The 20496-nt window shown below is 44.0% G+C and overlaps 4 protein-coding genes across 6 annotated transcripts in view; 2 read left to right on the top strand and 2 right to left on the bottom strand.

The window, feature by feature from the left end:
- Nucleotides 1–8570, top strand: part of lcmt2 (leucine carboxyl methyltransferase 2) — a 17020-nt gene extending 8450 nt beyond the window's left edge. Inside the window, exon 15 of the mRNA XM_077536453.1 lies at nt 7754–8570. Coding sequence (XP_077392579.1) covers nt 7754–7769 — 16 coding nt within the window. The 3' untranslated portion in view covers nt 7770–8570. The remainder of the gene's footprint in view (nt 1–7753) is intronic.
- crygs2 (crystallin, gamma S2) lies at nt 741–1948 on the bottom strand. Its single transcript, XM_077536476.1, has 3 exons — nt 1793–1948; nt 1413–1655; nt 741–1151 (listed from the first exon to the last, which is right to left on the bottom strand). Exons 1-3 carry the CDS (start codon nt 1799–1801, stop codon nt 879–881), a joined length of 525 nt encoding a protein of 174 aa, XP_077392602.1. The 5' UTR covers nt 1802–1948; the 3' UTR covers nt 741–878.
- tbccd1 (TBCC domain containing 1) lies at nt 4191–12101 on the bottom strand. Of its 3 annotated transcripts, none has more exons than XM_077536458.1 (9): nt 11571–12101; nt 10515–10579; nt 10175–10441; nt 9373–9531; nt 8407–8523; nt 8075–8324; nt 7807–7993; nt 6096–6611; nt 4191–4545 (listed from the first exon to the last, which is right to left on the bottom strand). In XM_077536458.1, exons 2-9 carry the CDS (start codon nt 10542–10544, stop codon nt 4347–4349), a joined length of 1725 nt encoding a protein of 574 aa, XP_077392584.1. In that variant the 5' UTR covers nt 10545–10579; nt 11571–12101; the 3' UTR covers nt 4191–4346. The 3 variants fall into 3 exon arrangements, with proteins under 3 accessions (XP_077392584.1, XP_077392582.1, XP_077392581.1); XM_077536456.1 differs by lacking the exon at nt 11571–12101 and adding an exon at nt 11204–11433 and having other exon boundaries at nt 7807–7990; XM_077536455.1 differs by lacking the exon at nt 11571–12101 and adding an exon at nt 11204–11432.
- Nucleotides 11744–20496, top strand: dnajb11 (DnaJ heat shock protein family (Hsp40) member B11). Its single transcript, XM_077536462.1, has 10 exons — nt 11744–12007; nt 12307–12463; nt 12941–13038; nt 16741–16873; nt 17915–18057; nt 18154–18236; nt 18378–18435; nt 18529–18640; nt 19375–19534; nt 19616–20496. Exons 1-10 carry the CDS (start codon nt 11934–11936, stop codon nt 19678–19680), a joined length of 1083 nt encoding a protein of 360 aa, XP_077392588.1. The 5' UTR covers nt 11744–11933; the 3' UTR covers nt 19681–20496.

Here is a 20496-nt window from a genome sequence, read left to right as displayed (position 1 = left end):
TGGATCGAAAATTTATCAAGCCAGGATTAGGGTTTTCAACAAAGGTTAGGTTTTCAAAGTAGGGTTCACAATAGGATTTGGGTTTCAAGTCAGACATTTCCACTTGCCATTTCAAGCTAAGGTTAATGGTTTTAAGGCTGGATTAGAGTTTTGAGTTAGGGTTTTAATTAAGTGGGGTTTCACGCTACAGTTAAGGTTTCAAATTAGGGCTTCAAATTGGCATGTCAATATAAGTTTAAGGCTGGATTACTGTTTTAGAGGTTTCAAATGACAGTTAAGATTTAAAAAACGGTTGAGGTCTCAAACCAGTGTTAGGGTTTCAAATGAGGATTTTAAAAAACACTTTCAAGCCAAAGTTACTTATTTAAATCAGAGTTTAAATTGGTATTTCAAGACAGATTTATGTTTTAAAGTAGGGTTTCAAATTGAGGTTTTAAGCTTTAGTTATATGGTATCAAGCAAGGGGTTAGTTTAGCATTTCACTTAATTAGTAGTTTCAAACCATGGTTAGGGTTTCAAGACAGGGTTAAGTATTTTAAAGTAAGGTTTCAAGTTAAAAGTCAGGGTTTTAATTTAGGGTTAAGGTTATGGTTTCAATCCAGGATTAAGATTTCAGGTTCAAACTGGGGTTTAATAAAGCCAGGGTTGGACTGGTTTCCATTCACTTTGAATATAAGTACATGAACCAAACTGTTGACTGTTTGCAAACTACACAGACAAACTTAAAAATCCAGGACAACTTTTTCTGCTTTCTAGACAGGCTTTTATTTTGTTGACCTCAGTTCAAAATCTTATTTCCTGTCATGGTTCATAGCGCAGCATGGTTGTTGATTGCGTGGGGTGGGTAGGGAGGGGTTGAGCAGCGACGGGAGGACGACTCATTCAGTGAAGCGCCTGAAGGATTGGACCGCAGCACTGGCCGCGCCCCAGTCACCGGGCTTTCGGTACTCTCCCTTCTCCAGGAAGTACTGGCGGCCGCGGTAGTTGGGGTGCTCATAGAACACCCACCAGCCGTCAAAGACCTTGCACGAGTTCACCTCCCTCCAGCGGAACTTCTCCAGGAGAGAGGGGCAGTCCTCCGTGGCCTCGAAAGCCTTGCCCCCAAAGTCGGCCTTCTCGTACAGCTGCATCTTGTAGAGGCCCCCGCTGGTCTGGAATGACGGCGGGAAAGGGAGGCAATCATTCGTATATGGTGGGCCTTGTCAAAGTTGATTGATTTTTGACCTGTTTGACTGGTGGTGACCCTGAATGTAGCTGCAGGCGTTAGGTTAGCTGGACAAAAGTATTCACTAGCTGTACATAAATTGAGATACAGTTAATTGTAACTGTAAACTACCACTGCTTTAACACAATAATATCCTCTTTCAATTCCTACATGTGAAAGCAGGTACAAGAATTGTATTGGCACTCACAAAGTGGATCATCTTGCAGGAGCTGAGGCGGTCGTTGAGGCCCATCCAGCGTTGGTACTCCGGGTACTCGCCCCGGGTCAGGACGTATTGGTATCCCAGGTAGTTGGGCCGCTCGTACACCACCCAGGCGCCGCTCTCCACGCGGATGGAGTTGCAGCGACTCAAGTAGGTGTGGAAGTCGGAACAGTCGCTGTCGCACTCGTACCGGCGACCCTGGAAGTTCTTGTCCTCGTAGAAGACGATCTGCGGGATGAGAAAATGTTAACTTTTCCTACAATCAAATTGGAAAATGGTGCCAATTGAGTTCTTTTAATCTCAAGGCCCAGTGGGGAATGCAGATGTAAACGGCAAAGTTTTTGTGTCGCTTTGCCTCAACTCACCCTGCCCATCTTGGATCGAATGTTGCGGCGCAGCCTCTGTGATGCGAAGGTGTCGGCGGTGTTCGGTGTTTGCCCTGAGGTCTCGATGTTGCACTGAGACCTCAAGCGCTCCCTTTTATAGCCCTGCCTCGCCACGTTGGGGAGCGCCAACAGTGGGAGGCAAACAGGGGAACAATCACTTTGTCATGAAAAGGAGATCCAAAAATTGAGTCAGTGATTCTAGCGCTATTCAGTTTTTCCAGAAAAGCGAGGAAGGATTACGGCATAATGAATGCCCGGGCATGGTAAGCGTCCAATGACCCCACTTGTGCACTGGCTGCGTCCAGCGCCCGCCCTCCCCTCACCATATCGCTCGCACGTGCCAGCTACGCCGGGTTGCCCCCATCTGGCGAGGGAGGAGCTGCCAACTCAGGACTTATTTCTGCCTTGTGGATGCATCCAGACACTGCCCGGTGACACCATCATCTTTATTTTTTTTTTAATGAGCAAACATAATAGCTGTTTAAAAGCCTCATAGAAGAGTGCGACAGCAGCATTCATTCATTCTTTCACAGCAATCATCTACAGTGCAATAACATGACAAGTTTTATAATGGTAAACTATGTACACAAGAAACTAACATGACATGGGTGAATAAAAATACACAAATAATATACATGGTAATTCTATCGACTATTAGAAAAATATACTTTGAAGTGGTTGCTTGGCACATGAGTGAAAGTGAATCAACACTTTCATATTCACAAAGTCAATATTAGGATCTGCAAAGTAATGTTTAAAGGTACACTTGGTTGGGATGAACAGTGACACATATAATAGGTCTTGTATGTAAAAATGATGTCAGCATTAAAATTAACCCCCCTGAAAAACTCAGTCGTAATTTAATGCATTTTAAATGACTACATTTTACACAGTTTGTCCCGCCCACTTTTTGCACGTGGCCAACATCATTAACAGGAGGCAAGCATTGTAAATTGTAATATATTTCGTGGCTTGTTTTATTGCGTTCATGCATCCGCAGTGGCGGCCAGAGGTGGGCATCGTCATTGACTGGAATTGACGGAAGTGCCCACCTTTTGGCATGTGCAGATAATGCGAAGCTTTGAAAAATGAACAAGCAGTATTACTTCTGTTAATCGCGGTACGCACGGTCGTTCGCAATCTGTGTATTTTTGTGAGGCTTCACATTATCAAGCATTCGCTGAAAGTGCTGAAGCAACGGCAAAACGTGGGCACTTCCATCAATCATCAATTCCAGCTACCGGGGCAAACGCTTGCTTCTGTCCGGCCAGAAGTGCTTCACCCTGTGGCCGGATAGCGAACTACACGACAACCCCGTGGAGGTTACCCTCTCAAAGTTGGACTTCAAAAATCAAGCACACCCACATGGGACAACAGCGTGGATACGCAGTGCAGAAAATGTATGGGTGGATGCTGTTTGGAAAATTCTGACTATATTGGGGGGGACTTTAGTTACAGTTAATTACAGATTTCTTCTAAATGAATTGATATTGAAAATGCATGCTCATATTTTCCTGATTAAAAAACTAAACATGAGAGTTTGAGTGAAAAGTAGGCCATCCCGACCTGGAACCTTTAATCTTAATGATAAAATTCAGACATGCAAAAGGTAGTAAACTGTTTTCCTATCAGCCATTTTAGCTTTATAAAAGTCCCCTGAACCTGAAGGCTATACTAAATTTAAAATTTTTGAAAGTGACCAGTCATAAACAAATTCAAACAACAATGGCGCCTTGGATTCAAGTTTAAAGAGAGAGTTTGGATTTTTTGACATGAATCTCAATTTTATCCTCACCTCCAGTGTGTGCGATCAGCACTGACTTACCCCTGACAGCATTCTGTGACACGAGTTCTGATCCGGTGTTGGATGAGAGAAAAATAGTCCAGCAAGTTGGCTGGGGTCTTGGAAATAAAGCATTTTTCTTCTAAAAACAATTTGTGTTCAAGAGTGATACATTTGCACACTAAACTCCTTTCTGAAAAAAGTCAGACGCCATTACCGCCGGGCACTATTTTTCTGTTCGTTCGTATCACTGCGCGGCGACCTGTAGACAGCTGATCGACGCACTGCAGACAGCTGATCCACACACCTTCCGCCTTCGAAAAGACAAACAACTTGTAGATTAGTGCGCGTCTATCAGCTGCATGCAGGGCGCCGCGCAGTAATACGAACGAATAGAAAAGTAGTGCCAGCGGTAATGGCGTCTGACTTTTTTCAGAAAGGAGTTTAGTGTGCAAATGTATCACTCTTTTGAACACAAATTGTTTTTAGAAGAAAAACGCTTTATTTCTGTGACCCCAGCCAACTTGCTGGACTATTTTCCTCTCGTCCAACACCGGACCAGAACTCGTGTCACAGAACGCTGTCAGAGCTAAGTCAGTGCTGATCGCACACACTGGAGGTGAGGATGAAACTGAGATTCATGTTAAAAAATCCGAACTATCCCATTAATAGCTTTTAGCTACATATTGGTCACAAATGTCTCTGATGACGTCATTTAAATAAATACCAGTAAGGTGTGACGAAAACAACTCAACAAGCCATAGGCGACTGTCCCACCGCTCCTCCTGTTTTTATATACATGTCGTTTTTTACTGGCTCGCCGTTGGAGACCTGCAAAGAGGGCATAGGGGGCGGGATCAGGCTGTCCAGTTCCTTCCTGTGTCCCGTCTCCATGAGCCACTCGTGGAACTTCGTCTCCACCAGTTCCTGGAACTTGGAACTCTGCTCCCTACAAAAAGAACACACAACACATTTTAGAAGTGAACCAAAAAAAGTTAGTTACACATTTGTTCCCGACTCACACGCAATAGTTGAAAATCCAAACTATAGAGACCAAACACTTTTTCTTATTTAGCTGAGTATTTTTTTTGCACTTTTTTTTACGTTAAACGGGCTTGCATAGAGGGCCTGTCATCACATGACTTTCTTTGAACACGCCCCTGAAATTATTGGTGCAGCGTTAATGGGCTCCAATGTAGTGGAGGGCAAAAACTTGCATTTATCTGTCAACTTTCCGTCCAAGAACATTGACAGTCACTTTGATGAAAAGCACATGATATACATGTGCAAGGTGGACACATTAGATTGCCGATGTAATGTCAGGAGGGCTTTTTTTTTTCCCCAACTTGGCGATGTTGCTATGTGGAATTACCTCCTCTGTTGCTGGTGTGTGCGTGCAAATCTGATCATACAAAGGTTTTACATGTACAATCCGGATTTAGTATGCTTTGTGTGCTCAAAATGCCATCGGACTTGGCAGTTTTTTGGGTTTTTTTTGAGGTACCGGTATTGTAGCCACTTAGCAGCTGCTAAATAGGCCAATAAGGGCTACCGATCTTCTTGTGGCAGCTGGTACACAACAGCTGTCAATCATTGTTCAAGCGTGGCGTTTGCCGTTTACTCACAGTGGCATATGCGTTTATCATGCCAAAATGGCTTCGCTTAGCAGTCATTTTGGGACACATGACGTCAACATCAGGATTTTCTTTGGCCCTACTAAATGCAGAAAATAAGTGTTGGGAGTTTACACCCATTGCCACCTACAGGACTGGAGTGGAAACACAAATGCCTTTAAAAGTCGACCTTTTGTCTTTTTTTTTGCGGATCACTTTTCTTTGCAGATAGCGCCAAAACGAGTGGGAGGAGTCAATTGATGCTCTCCATCAAGTTTTATTTAAATGGGCGTCCAGGGTTCATGACTGTTTCGACATATGACAGTTCACTCTCAAATTTACAACAAATTTACGAATTTACATTGTCATGCAACACATAAAGACACACTCAGTTACCGCCACATTTGTTTTCATTTTCAAAGTGCATGCAAATATCTCATGTAAAAACAACTTTAGTTGAAGTGGAGAAGTGTAGGTTGTGGCCAGTGTAGTTGTGTATATAAGTCAAACATTGTATTGTTACTCTGTCCAGTCAGGGTCATGGTGAGTTCAGAGTCCCTCGAGCAATAGTGACAAACTACTGTTACCATTCGCATTAGCTAACCTTGTTATTGACTGATGGCTTCAATTGTCCATCCAAACACTGCAGTCATGCAATGGAAAAATGCAGCTAGCTACCACACAGTCGGTGTATGCTAACGACTTTGTTTGGAATTTAATGTACATGTTAGAGCAGTTACAACTCTGCATTTGGCAGCTTCAGGCAAGAGGCATGATAGACGCCGCTTGTCAGCCAAGGGCAGATTAAAAAAAAAAGTAAATAAAATATATATATATTTTTGGTTAATGATAATGATCTAGAAGCCCATTTATATCTGCCACTCACTTGTTCAGCTGGGCGTCCATGACAGTCTTCTGCCATCTTTGGATCCTCTCATGCTTGGCATCGAGTGCCATTTGATAGCAGGGCGCCAACCCCCCCGGCACCTCACACGTGTCCCCCTTCATGTGGAAAGGCACCACCAGCATATGGAACTCCTCTGGGGGCAGGAGGCGGTAGCAAGCCAGGTCCGGGTTAGCAGAAGGCTTTACAGGGTCGGTCCCCAGCAACAGGGGCTGGTCCCACAAGTTGGGGACCACCGCCAGCCCCACGCTGGCCATGTGGTCCTCCAAGGAGGGGTAGAAGGTGTGGAAGGGGCCCAGGGTGATGTCAACGTTGCCAGGCAGGAGAAGAGGGCGTGTGGGCGTCATGGCGTGGAGCGTGCAGCGAGACGAGGCCCCGATGACCATCCTGCCCGCCGCGCACACCACACGCACGTTCTGGCAGCAGTGCACATGCACACTGGTCTCCACGGGACCCAAGACCACTGTGCAATCTCTGCACTTGTCCAAACTGACCGACCTGGGGAAAAGACCAAAATGGTAAATAGGAATCAGGTCTGGATTAAAGTCAACATTGTATCTTTTGACGGTGCGGAAACAAACACATTTTTACTCACACGGAATAAGATTTAAGAGTAATAAGTACAGTACAAGAAATTGCTGCCATATACTGTATAAAATCCGGATCAGGTCCGGATTATCGCGGAGACATAAAAAAGGTTCAACTCAGATTGAATGAGATTTGTATGAGAAAATGTGCATGGCTTAAAGGGGAAGTCAACCCTTTACGTTCTATGCACACCCACTAGTCATAATGCAGTATTCTGATTAATATTGCATTTGTGGAATATGAGTAAAGCAGCAAAATCCACCCGTTCTCATACATCTCAGGGGATGGCCATTTTGCCACATGCTATCGACTGAAAATATGACATTGCTCAAGGCTCTCAGATAATGACCAATCATGACTCACCTGTTTTCTGAAGATGAGTTGTAATTGGTTGTTACCTGAGCCCAGACCAACTGTGATGTCATTTTCGGCAGAACAGCAAGCAATAAAATGGCCGCCTCCTGAGGTTGATACAAGCAGGTGGATTTTGTTGCTCAATTCCTATTCCAGGTCAGAGTGTCATGTGTCATGACTAGTAGGGGCACATACAACATATTGTAAAGAAAATGTTTGGGTAGAACTACCTTTAATTTAATTAGAATTTTACATGAAATCTGGCTCAGATCCAGATTGAATATGATTTGATGTTACATTTTCTGACTGTATGGGGACTAAAATTGACAGCTCTTACAGAATAAGAGTAACTAAAGCATTGAAAATGGTTAGCTGTCTTTGACAAAAAAACATTAACGGTTTTTGTGGGCTCTTGAAAAGTGATGATTTTGGAAGTACGAGGATTCCCGCCCGACAACAAATTATATAGATTGGCTGTATATAATACCCCATTTGATTAAAAATTATTAAAAGAAAACAAAACATTTTATCCACTGACTACATTACTGTGTTGTGTAACTATTTTATACATTATCATCCATGTTTATGTACATGTATATATAATTTTTTTTTCTCAATTTACAAACAAAAAGAGCAATATGAAATCTATTGTGAAAGAAATAGTATTTTATTCATTCATTTTCCTTTTCATTTTCCAGCCTTTCAAGCATCTGACTTGTGTCCTGGGTGTTGCGAATGGATATTAGTTCACCTGAGAGGTGAGAGGAGGTAGATGAAGGCTTCAGAGCATCGGTGGATCTTAATGTTGGCTCCCGTCATCTTGTCAGAGGTCTTGGCCAGGGTCTGCTTACAGACCTTAGACATGAGCACCATCTTGCTACCTGCTGGGGCCATGTGAGTGTTTCGGACAATCATGGCAGGCTTCAGAGCCCCCTCTACTAGATACAACAAGAAAGGTAAGGTAAAAAGTTAGGACAAAGCTTCAAAGGAGGAGATTTGGGGATTGTTTAAGAAGATACCTTGTTGGGCCCAGGCTAGCTTCTTTTTGGAGCGCAGGCAGGCAGTTATCCCAAAAGGATTGAGCGTGAGGTTATGTTGAAGACAGGCGATGAGCTGCTGCCGAGGGAAGGAATGGCTGAGCGCAGAGTAGCCCGCCTGCATCTGGAGCGGACCTTTACTCAGCAACTTATGAACGGGTTGGACAGTCCTGCACGGGTGCACCCAGCCCTCAAGGAGCAGGCCCAGGCTGTGCACGGCATCCAGGGAGATCTGGGAACGGACGAGGCAAGTGTCAGTCGTCGCTAACTTGCTGTGAGCTATCACGAGCAGGTGGTCCAGTGAGTCCACACACCTGACAGTCACGCGGGACCATACCAGACTCTGACAGTTGGTTCGGCTCCACAAGCAGCTCCAGAAGCTCCTCAAGGTGGCTCTGCATAAAGGACAGGTGGGCCTGGTCGTCCCAGTTCTACTGAACAACCCCCAAATAAATAAATTAATAAATAATCCATTCTATTTTGACCACTTTTGTTCATATTGTGCACCTGATCAGAAGCCCTTGCTCTCCCAAAACCCCTCAATTGCAATAACAGCAATACGAGACTTATTTACTTTAACAGGTGGTGTGCTTCTTTAATAATGTATACAGAGCATACAGAATGCTTTGATGCAGCTTCTGACCTGAAGAGGTCGCTTAAAGCAATGGTAGTTATTTTCAAAAAACGGCCAGCAGGTGGCAGCAGAATATAAGAGATCAACCAGGGCCATGATGCAACAAGCTCTTTTCCCCAATGTTTTCAACAGGTTTGTGAATAATGATGAAACTTAGCTATATTCTCATACTAATTGCTGCAAAACGTAAATGGATACAAATAAATAAATAAATTATATATATATATATATATATATATATATATATATATATATATATATATATATATATATATATATATATATATATATATATATATATATATTCCCCCTGCCTTTTTTTTTTTTCAAATATCACTTTTCCTGATGTAAGAAGAGACTAATCTTTCTTTGGGTATGTTCCATTTTTCTTTTTTTCTTTTTATTTATTTTATTATTATTTTTTTTAATGGCAATAGAACACAATATTCTGTAGGCCTTACAAAATCGGTCAAAATCCAGTCAAACAGCTGGGAGCGAAGGGTGTTGCTTCATTGAAAAATGTCTGGGAGTGAATGAGTTAATGTTCTAGTGTAGCTATTTTGGTAAAGGCTAAATTGCGGCTACAGGTCTTGTATTAGGTATTGTTCAATATTCTAAGCGAGTGTGTTAAGTACATGAGGTGGACCTTGTTCTGGGAGCTGGTCTTGGCCTCGCGTTCCGATGGAGCCGGCGAGCGTGTGCGATGGCTGGGCCACTCCTCACCAATGAGCGATTTTCGCAGAGACACGCGGTTCAGCTGTTGAATGTGGAGGAAGAGGAGGAACTGTAGCGTGTCCACGGACCTCTAGGGAGCAAAGGAACAACTATATGAATGTGAAGTTCCTAATACTGCCATGCAGACCTGTGTACAGTATGGTGTGTGCCTTTTATGTACATGTGTTTGTTTGTCCCATGTGTTTTTCATGTGGTTCTCCTTGCTCAAATGCATTAGAGTTACATAAATCTTTTTTTTTTTGTTTCACTCACTGTGGCAATTATTTACGATTATACAGTATTATTTTAATTACAATACAGTCTTTTACACTGGACGCCAGAAACCAATCACCCCCCCCCCCTCAATAAAAGTGGTTTCATATAGCTTAAGAAGAAACGTTTCCCTTTTTTGCTACCATTTTTCAAGGCATAAAAATTGTAAGTAAATAAATAATAAACGGAGGGATGTGTTGGAGTTTTGCATCCTGCTGCATTTCCCTTATAGTGCAAAGAAAAGTAGAGCATTTACTGCTCTTCAGAAAAAAAATCAATAAAAACAATACACGATCAGCTGTGGATGCGGCGATATAGCTGGGGAATCAGTGACTAAAAATAGATTTGTTCTATTTAGAAATCATAGGGGCACAAAGCCTGAACCACGATGTAGCACAGGATTACTATAAAACAATTATAGATTTTGAAATTATACTAAAACCTTTTTTTTTTCTTGTTACCTCATTCCTCTGCTGGTCAAGCTCACTTTTGCTTGAACACTGCGAAAGACACTCTGCCCATTCCAGTCTGTCCCCGGGCGAATGGCCAGTAAAGAGGTCAAATGTCTCAAAGTAGAGCCACGCCAGGTCTTCTGCTAGCTGCAGCTTCCCACATGCAATGTGCCTCCACATTGCCCAGGTCAAGCAGGGGAAGCAGCCATCACGGCTGCGCACGTAGGTGGCCATCTTGCGAAGGTAGTGCAGGCCGAGCTTGGAGGTGGGGGGCACCTAAGATGAAGAATCACTCCTGAGGTATTTTGTTACTGTATACCGGACAATGCGTTTGATGGTGTACGCATACCTGAAGGGAACCCAGGAGGAAGGGCTCCATACGTGGCCATATGCTCACCTTGTCTGGATCTATGTCTGAGGAAACACAGGTATACACTTTAGCAATGTACTTATAATTATTGTGGTCTCAAGCTGACTAAATGGTGCAAAATGTGTAAGATTCACTTGCAAGATTTTAATGAACGTGAGAACTGTTGTAAAAGTGTCAAGAAAAGTAAACAACTAATAAAACTGAACTACAGTATCAGAAATCATCTTTATTGGCAAACGAGTCATTCGGATTTTTTTTTTTAAGAATGTAAACTTATTTTGAGATTTCAGACTATTGTATTTACAATTATACTTATCATGTGTTAACATTTTTACGACTTTTGAAAGACTGATTTAAAATATTTTAATGCCTTATTTTTAGATTCACTTGATTGTTTAATTAAAACCCCATTTAATCGACATAAAGCGATGACATTTTTATGCTGCCATGACAACCAGCCTGCTGCCACATTCACCTGCCTCATCACGTTCGTCGTTGTAGCATAATCCCCGCCAAACAAACGTTTCAATTCGTCGTCAAAACCGATTGCCTTGTCTGACGAGACGCGGGAAGCGTTTAACTCTCAAACCGGACATTTGTCTCTTCGCCGCCAACTTAGCCTAAAGTGAGGAGTTAGCAGCGAGGCTAACAAACGCGACTCTTATTACCTTCACCCGCCGCTGATGGCCAAACGTTGGCTTGTTCCATCTCGGGGGGAGAGCACCTCGTCGACAGGCCCGAATCATTCATGTGTTAAATGTCCAACAGTTTGTTCGAAGCTTTGTTGAGAAATGAAGCCGAGCTGAACATTTTTGCTCAACTTCCTATTTGGCGCCCTCTTCCACCGTCTACACGGTACTCGGCTGAGTACCCTGCTGCGCATGCGTTAACCGGTCAATTCAGTTGCCATTTCATTTGTCATGTTAATTAATATGGAACCATTCACAAGATTTGTATCAAAATAGACAACATGTTTATTATATTATTTGATATTTGGAAGAGCAAAAATATGTATGTCTCCAAACAATCTCTTACCACTAGTTCCAGATGATTTTGCTTCAGGGAGGAATTCGCCCCAAATAATTGATGGAATCTCATTTCATCAGTGCCGCTGTATGGGACGGTCACACAGTCATGAACCCCACTCCCGGGACACGCTGTATCCATCAATTCCTCTCTCCCGACATGACTATTTTTTAATCCACAATTCAAATAAGCGATTGTTTCCTTATATCTCTTTAAATGTGGGCGGGATTTCAACCCGGTTGCCGGTAGGTGGGACTTCCGTGACAAGCCGGAAGAAGGCTTTCTTGTAACTGGCAGCTGGATCCAACCTTCAAAGGAAGCTGGCTCTTCTTTCCAGGATTTCGTTAAATATATATATTTAGGGGTTTATATATGGCGACCAAAGGGATGAACTTGTGCACTGTGTGCTATTTGATTCTCTGGATTATCACTACAGTGTTTGCCGGGTACGTACGCTGGAACGGTCGCTCACGCAGCATCGCCAGCTGGTACACATGTTTCACTGTGATTGGTTCAATCAGTGGAGCGAACAAGGAGCTGAACTACTCCTTGTTTTTACATTTTTGTTCCGTGTTGATGTAATTGTGTCATTCAATGGAGCAAACTACTTATGTAAATGTGAAAAATCACGCTTTTGTCTGTCAAACTAGGCTGTTTACTCGCCCATTTATGCAAACATGATTATTGTGATGAATGTAGTATGCACGTTTGTGATTGTTTTGAAGGCTGTGATTTTCTCCCGCAGGCGAGATTTTTACAAGATCCTAGGGGTGAGCAAGACTGCATCAATCAGGGACATCAAGAAAGCCTACAGGAAGCTAGCTCTCCAGTTACACCCCGACAGGAACCAAGACGACCCCAAAGCTCAGGATAAATTCGCTGACCTCGGCGCAGCCTACGAGGTAAGAGACACTTTAAATTATTATTCAAATAAGTTTCATTAGTGATCATACATACAATGCGTGAATATTTTTGGCGTGAAATGTCAGCCGGAAGAGTCGGCTTTTGTGCGCTTTGCTGGTCGGTTGCCGTTGGAAACACTCGGCTCACTGTGATTGGTCAACTCTTCTGTGTGGCTGCATCTGATTGGCTGACATTATGTCACAAAATAAAAGGTAGTTGGCTTAAAATGCAGGTGCTTCCTTGTTAACATATAGATTCGTATTTCAATGCCTCAAAAGTGATTTTGAGTTTTTAAAGATTTTCTAACATTACCAACGAATTTCACCCCACTTCGATTCCAGCAACAACATTAGGTACACTTGCACCCGTGTTATGGTGTAATGACGCCCACTGCCCGACGTGTATTCATTCAACAATGTCTTTATAGTTGTGGCTTTGTCTTGCAGCGGTATGACTGGTATTCTTTTCATTTCTAGGTTCTGTCAGATGAAGAGAAAAGGAAACAGTATGATGCATATGGAGAAGATGGACTTAAAGAAGGCCACCACAGTTCACACAATGATATCTTCTCCAGGTTGGTCGTGTTTTAATGAAGACAGCATTGATTAATTGGATACTTTTTTTTTTTTTTTTTGAAGAGCTCAGAATTGTTCATTCGGTGGTCTTACCGATTCAACGTCTTGTCATCATTGCTCTTTTTTTTTTTTTTTTTTTTTTTTTTTTTTTTTTTTTTTTTTTTTTTTTTTTTTTTTTTTGTGTGTGTGTATGTGTGCGTGCGTTTGCGTGCGTTTACGTGCGTGCGTTTGCGTGTGTGCGTTTGCGTGCGTTTGCGTGCGTGCGTGTGCGTGCGTGCAAATACGTATAAATTTATACTCATTCATTCACCTAAAACCTTATAAATATCCCATTACCCTTCGCCTTAACCAGGTACTTCAGAATCTTGCCAGAGTCGTGAGATTTAAATGGTCAGGAGACCAGAGAAAAGGTCAGAAAAAAAAAGAAATAAAGAGAAAAGAAAGGTAAATCAAAGTGACATCCAGCACCGACCAAACACTTCCTGCCTTCCCCATGATTACAAAATCAAAGTCTTACGCCAACCCCGGAAGCCTCTAAATTCCAGCAAATTTAGCGAGATCTCAAGAGCCCAGAGGAAAAACTAAAGAGAGGAAGGAGGGAAGGATCGATAAGGCAGAGTGAGATCAATAGAAGCCAGTACATCCAATCCATCAAAGTGAAGTCCAGCACCAACAAGACCCCTCCTGCGTGGTTACAAAACCGGAGTCTTATGCCAACCCCAGAAACCTCATACTTCTAATAAATTAAGATCTCAAGTGACCAGAGGAAAAACTAAAGAGAGGAAGGAGGGAAGGATAGATAAAGCAAAGTGAGAACCACAGACACCAGCACCAACTGATTCAAGGGGCTGTGGGAGGGAGAGGGTACTTCTGTTGAGTTTCAGTAGATGCTGGTGCGACGGATCTGGCATGCATAAGGACCACCACCAAAGAAAGAAGCCGTCAACCGCGGTCCAGCAAAGCGAGCACCCCCCCCCCCCCCCGGAATCCCCAGGCCGCGGCAGCACCAAGGCCACCCCCAAGCCACCCGAGCGGACACCGGTCGGCGAGCCGACCCAGACACCCGGAACACCCCCGCCCCAGCCCCGGCCCACACCCCCGAGCCCAAGGCCGCAGAACGAGGCCCAGCGGGCCCCCACAGCGCCCCACCGGTCCCCAGCCCCCATCCCCCCACGACCCCCCCGCACCCCACCCAAACCCGCCATCCACCACGACCCAGGCCCCACCACCCCCGACCCCCAAACCCCCGAACACACCCCGACCCCCAGCACCCAACCCCCCACCCACCCATACCTCCACCCCCCCCCAAACAAGCCGCCCCCCCCCCGACGGCCGCCACCCCCCCCCCGCGAACCCGGCCCCCCGCGAGAACCCCCCACCCCCCCCCGGAAACCGGCACCGGGCAGCAGCGCAGAGAGGGAAGATGTGCCCACCCCACCTCCAGCCGCGCGAGATTTGCACAGCGGCGGGAGGGGGGAAGCAGAGGAGGAAGCACCAGGGGAGAAGGCGGGACACCAGAACACCGAGCCCGGTGGGGAGAGGCCCCGGTCGTCACGCCAGAGTACAAGTGACACCTAACCCTGTTACTGAGTCCGCCAGCTCGCCGACTGGCGAGCTCTACCCTTACACCGTGAATGTGGCCCCACCCAGTGTATATACAAGTGTGTGCGTGTGGTGCATTAAAATTGGGAGCAGGTGAGTCGGAGCAGAGGGAAAAAATTTCCCCTACTCCGACACACCCGTATCCCCCCCCAAAAAATGAATATGTATATGTGTGGTGCATTAAAAAAGGGAATGGAGGGACAAAGTGGTGGGGCAGGGACACAAATGGGGGGGACCACAGCGCTGCCAGGCACTGCAGTCCATCCCCTCTGATGGCTCCCCGCCCCAACTCACCCCTCCCCTTGGACGTGAGGTGCATTAAAATTGGAGGGGAGTTGAAGGGTGAAGACGGTGTTTCCACCCTTCCCCACCCCACCAAGAAATGTGTTGTGTGCCCTATGTGTATATTTACAAAGTGTATAGTGCAAGCTAGTGAAGTGAGTAAGAGGAGCGACCAGCGGGGCCTCACCCAACCCGGCGGGTGTAGGTGGCACGCCCGCCCCCCAGCACCCCCACCCCCCGCCGCCCCCCACCACAATGGGCGGACAGCCAGCGCAGCAGGGCTACCGGACAGCCCACCGGCCACCGGAGCCCGCCCGGGGCGCCAGGAGTTATACCGGAGTGGGGCAGGCCCCAAACCCTCGCCCGGCCCCCGGAGCCCGACGCCCGGGCCGGGGAGGGAGCCCCAGGCCCAGGGAGAGGGAGGGGGAGGGGCCGCAGGGCAGACAGGGAAGGGGGGGGGGCGGGGGAAGCGGGGAGAAGACGACAAGAAGGCGAAAGGGCGGCTGCAGGGCAGGAGGCGGGGGGGGAGAGGAGGAGGGAGGGCGACAAGGGAAAAGGGACCGGGAGGCAGAGGAGGATGGGCGGGAGGAGGCGAGGAGGGAGAGGCGACGGGGGGGAGGAAGGGGGAGGGGAGAGGGAACCACGGGGCACACCGGAGGCCCACCCACCCCGAACCGCGCCGCGGATTGGATTCTTGCGGATTGGATTCTTGATTACGGTAACCGTGGAACCTACAGTGATTTTAAGCATCTTAACATTTTTAAACGTGATCTTGAGATGACCAACAAGATAATCTTTCAGAGACATCAATCAATTGTTAGCTCATTTTGATTAGAAGGGTGTAGAGTGCTCAAATTTGGTCTGATCATCGGTACGTGTTTACCATGCTTAATTTCGAACATGATCTGTTCAACGGTGTTTGACTTGAGTTGCAACACTATGCTCCCGTAGGAAATAATGAACAAAATAATCTGTCCAGGGATTGTCAAAACATTATTTTTTTAATCACACATTTTCTCTTTATGTCAGGTACCCTTCTCTGGTTATATGATGAAAACCACATAGAAAAAGAAAAAGAAATGCCCTTTGTGTGAGCTCATAGTATCCCTAAAATATTAACATTTTGAACATTTAACTGTTCGAACGTTTGACTTTCGGGTTCTATGGTTATCATTAAGGATGTTGGATACCACTTTTTTTTTTTTTCAGACCGATACCGATACTCAGACCCTGGCCTCAGTACTCACCGATACCGATACTAACTGCCGATAACAGTAGTACATTTTGACAAATTAAAAAAAGAAAAACACTAAAAGATATTTTTAAACAAATATATTTCCTTTGATTTTGAAAAAAACAAACAAACAAAAACAGCACAGTCACTCTTCAAAAGTCTTAACGCTCAAAATAAAACACAACAATGCTCTTTTAGTTTAAGATTCACAATTTTGAAGTATTTCCAAACCGGTGAAGTTTTGGTAAAAAACTGCTGCAAGCTAGCGCAAGTTACAGGCAAGGAGGACTCACTTAACGTCTTCCCCCTCTGCCATTGGTCGCTTGTACTCGTCTGCATCACGAGTACTCGGGTACTTGAAAAAACGCTGGTATCGGCCCGATACCAATACCTGGTATCGGTACTCGCCCATCCCTAGTTATCATAATAATTAAAAAAAAAAAAAACTTGCAGATCCCTGTCAAAAATAACAAGAAAAGCCACTTCCCGTATGACCTATTTTCGCTAAAACGTGGTCAAATTACAAATTGACTAACTGGTGATATTAGGGTGTTGACTTTTGACAATTGTTCTCTCTGTATAGTTTCTTTGGCGACTTTGGTTTCATGTTTGGAGGCCAACGACAGCAGCAAGACCGAAACATCCCCAGAGGAAATGACATCATACTTGACTTGGAGGTCACGCTTGAAGAGGTCTACTCTGGGAACTTTGTAGAGGTGAGTAGCTTCCCCCTATCTTGACATGTACAGTATGCATGTTTGGTTCATTGAAGACAATAATTCATCCCTGAATGTTGAATGGTTGGTTTTCTGTTGGGCAGTGCATTTGTACATTCCACCACAATTGCATCGCAATTATAGGATTCTTCGAATCTAAACAAAAACGCCCAATACGCACTACACAGCTGTGCCACACAAATCATCTGGAGCGGTTCAGAATCACTATAATACCAGGACAAAACATGTACACATCTAAATACAACACATCGTACACACCAGAGATGCTTATTATTAAACGTATTGTGTGCAAGTTGTGAAAATGTTTTACAAATCAAAGTTGGCCCTGTCAACCAATCAGAGGAGAAAAAAAATCTTACAGCCAAGGCTCTTGCGAGGATGAATTTGAAATCTGATTGATGGTCCGATTGGCCAACAGTACTGATTAGACGGACATGGAACCTCGTACAGACTGCAAAAAGTCACTGAAATAACCTGAATCTGGCAAAAGTAATAATACATAATTCATTTTCTGAAAATTAACCAGTGAAAATCTGACATTGCTTTTGAATTATGGTTGAACAGAGTTATTAAAAAAATAAAAATAAGGTGTTGACGGTGTGACCTCAAATTAGCATCACAATTGTCTTCAAAGTTGCAAGCAGTCAGCTGGCCAATTAAAGGATGGTAAGTAGTGCTGTGCTGTTTGGTGACATGGTGCGTACCACACTAAACATGGACCACAGGAAGCAAAGGAGAGTTTTGTCTGAGGAGATTACAATTTTTTTTTAAACAAGCCACGTTAAAGGTAAAGGCTATAAGTCCATCTCCAATCAGCTTGCTGTTCCGATGACTACTGTGGTAGTCAAGGTACATAAGTGTCAGATTGCACATTTTGAGCCCAACTTGACTTCAAGGGAGAAGACCAAGGAAGACACTACTGTTGAAAATGCTGAAAATCATGAAGATGATTAAAAAAAAATGATCTGTAATAGGCTTTCCCTTCTTACTAAAAAAAAAAGTCTTTACTTTTGCGGCCAGGTTGTGCGTAACAAGCCCGTAGCCAAAGAGGCGCCCGGGAAGAGGAAGTGCAACTGTCGACCGGAGATGAGGACCACGCAGCTCGGCCCCGGCCGCTTCCAGATGACGCAAGAGATGGTGTGCGATGAATGTCCCAACGTCAAGTGAGTCCCGATTTTCTCTCTTCAGCTTTTATTTGTCGCGACCCTTCGACGTGCTCTCAGCTGAGGCTTCTTCTGTCATTTGCTTGATTGCATTAGACTGGTAAATGAGGAGAGAACACTCGAGGTGGAGATTGAACAAGGGGTGAGAGATGAAATGGAGTACCCCTTCATTGGAGAAGGTAAGCTTCAAGGCCACCAGTATCGTACTGTTGTCACCTTATGATACAGTCAATGAAAAGCATGCCTCTCCAAAAATGGTTGAACATGTGAGGGAGTTGTGACAATTTCTTTGTTTAATTAAAAATCCACATTTTACTCAGGGGAGCCTCACATCGACGGAGAACCCGGAGATCTGCGTTTCCGCATCAAAGTGTTAAAGTATGAGCCAAATACAGTATATAACAAAAGTTAACATTTTGGTGAAAAGGATGCTGAAGAATATGACATTACGGAAACGTTTTCCTTTTGTAGACATCGCATGTTCGAGCGCAGGGGAGATGACCTGTACACTAACGTCACCATCTCCCTGGTGGAGGCGCTGGTTGGCTTTGAGATGGACATCGTTCATTTGGACGGACACAAGGTACTCCGTCTTCTATCGACATCTTTTTAACTCTTTTACTGCCACACGTTATCCCCCAAAAAAAAAAAAAAAACAACCACAGTGGCAGCTGATTTTGAACATTTTAACTCATCTTTCAAGGCAAACATAATATTGTGTGCTTTTACTACATATACAACCAAATGAAAGATCACATTCCATTCTTTCATTGGAAAAACAAAGTAAGTTTCTACCTTATTCCGTTCTTTAGTAATCACCACTTGAAAATAGGTCATTTGAGTGACATTAAGCGAAAATTGAAACGATAAGGAGAAAACAAGCTTTGTGTGGAAAAGATACATTTTCTCCACAACAGTGACTTTGACACTATTTTTTTTTAGTGATGCTCTGTGAATTAGATTTAATGATACAAAGGCTTTGATCATTCTCGTCATCATTGAAAACGTTCAATTTCATCAGATTCCGTCATTTATCACTGTAATTCCATACACTGGCAGCCCATTGAAAAAGAGATACAATGCTGCCATCTGCTGGCCATAGTTAGTTGATGTTTTTGATTCCACAACCCATTGACCAGGAAGCGCTGTAATTAATTTAAAAACAAAAAACAAAAAAAAACAAAAAACGTAGTTGACGCCATTTAACGTTTATGGCAGCATACATCTTGATCTTACTAATCGTTATTAAACGTTTTTGGCGGTCAAAGACTTAAGTTGCTGCCGAAGCACTGCACGAGTGTTCTTGCTGTCCGTCAGGTGCACATCGTGCGGGACAAAGTAACCAAGCCTGGCGCCAGGATATGGAAGAAAGGCGAGGGCCTGCCCAACTTCGACAATATCAACATTCGCGGGTCCCTCATCGTCACCTTTGATGTGGAGTTCCCTCAGACGCAACTGGATGAAAAGCAGAAAAATGGTGAGCGGGGATTGGATTTGGTCTTTTGAAATTGAAAAGACGTTTGAATGACCACTATAAACGATGTCGATCCTTCCGCAGGTGTTCGCAACTTGTTGAAGCAAGGCTCCATACAGAAGGTGTACAATGGACTACAAGGCTACTAGCATGTGCTGCTTCATGCTGCTAGGACTGGCGTACATGACAACACAAAAACTGCAGCAGCTGCAGGACGAATGTGACCTGCACTACTCTTCTGGCTACATTTATTATTTATGTTTTTGTTTTCCCAACTCAGGATGTCTCAAATTTGTTTTTACTTTTCAACATTATTTTTCATAACCTCCTTTTTTTTTTCTTTTCTTTTTTTTTCTTTTTTTTTAATTCAAACCTCAATGTCAGGTTAATTTAGGGTTATAGGCTGTATAAAAGAAGCGGGCACTGGGGTCAATTTGGTTTTGCAATAAATCAAACAAGTCCAGGGACATCTGCTCAGAGACAATACAAAATTGGCAGCGTGTTTGCAGCTAGCAGAGGGTTTAATTGGTTTCCACTTAAGGCCTCAACGGCTCCGTCCTCTTCTATTACTTGGTCTTTATTTGTTCCAATCACAATATTGCTCACTGCTGAAGAACCAGCATACTGACATGTGAACAACATAGGAAATATACAGTGGAAAACTGTAAAATAATACTTAGTTTAAGTGTTTTGCACTTCATATGGTTTTTATTTGAACAACAAATTTCCTCTTCTTGACTGGAGAAACTTTACAAATGCTACACATTTTTCATCATGGTTTAATATTAAAGTGTTTTTCTTTTGTGCTTTACAAAAGTGCAACGCTGACTCCAACTGTGAATTAACTAGTCTTTTGTTTTCATTTTGGTTTTAAATATGAGTGGGGTAAACAGATTAATTTTTATTTTTTTTTATTTTTTATTTTTTGGACTATGAATAAAGATTTCTACCGGTTGTCATGCGAA

Source organism: Festucalex cinctus, chromosome 11 (assembly GCF_051991245.1).
Source record: "Festucalex cinctus isolate MCC-2025b chromosome 11, RoL_Fcin_1.0, whole genome shotgun sequence".
NCBI lineage: Eukaryota > Metazoa > Chordata > Actinopteri > Syngnathiformes > Syngnathidae > Festucalex > Festucalex cinctus.
This window is presented reverse-complemented; position numbering and strand designations above follow the sequence as displayed.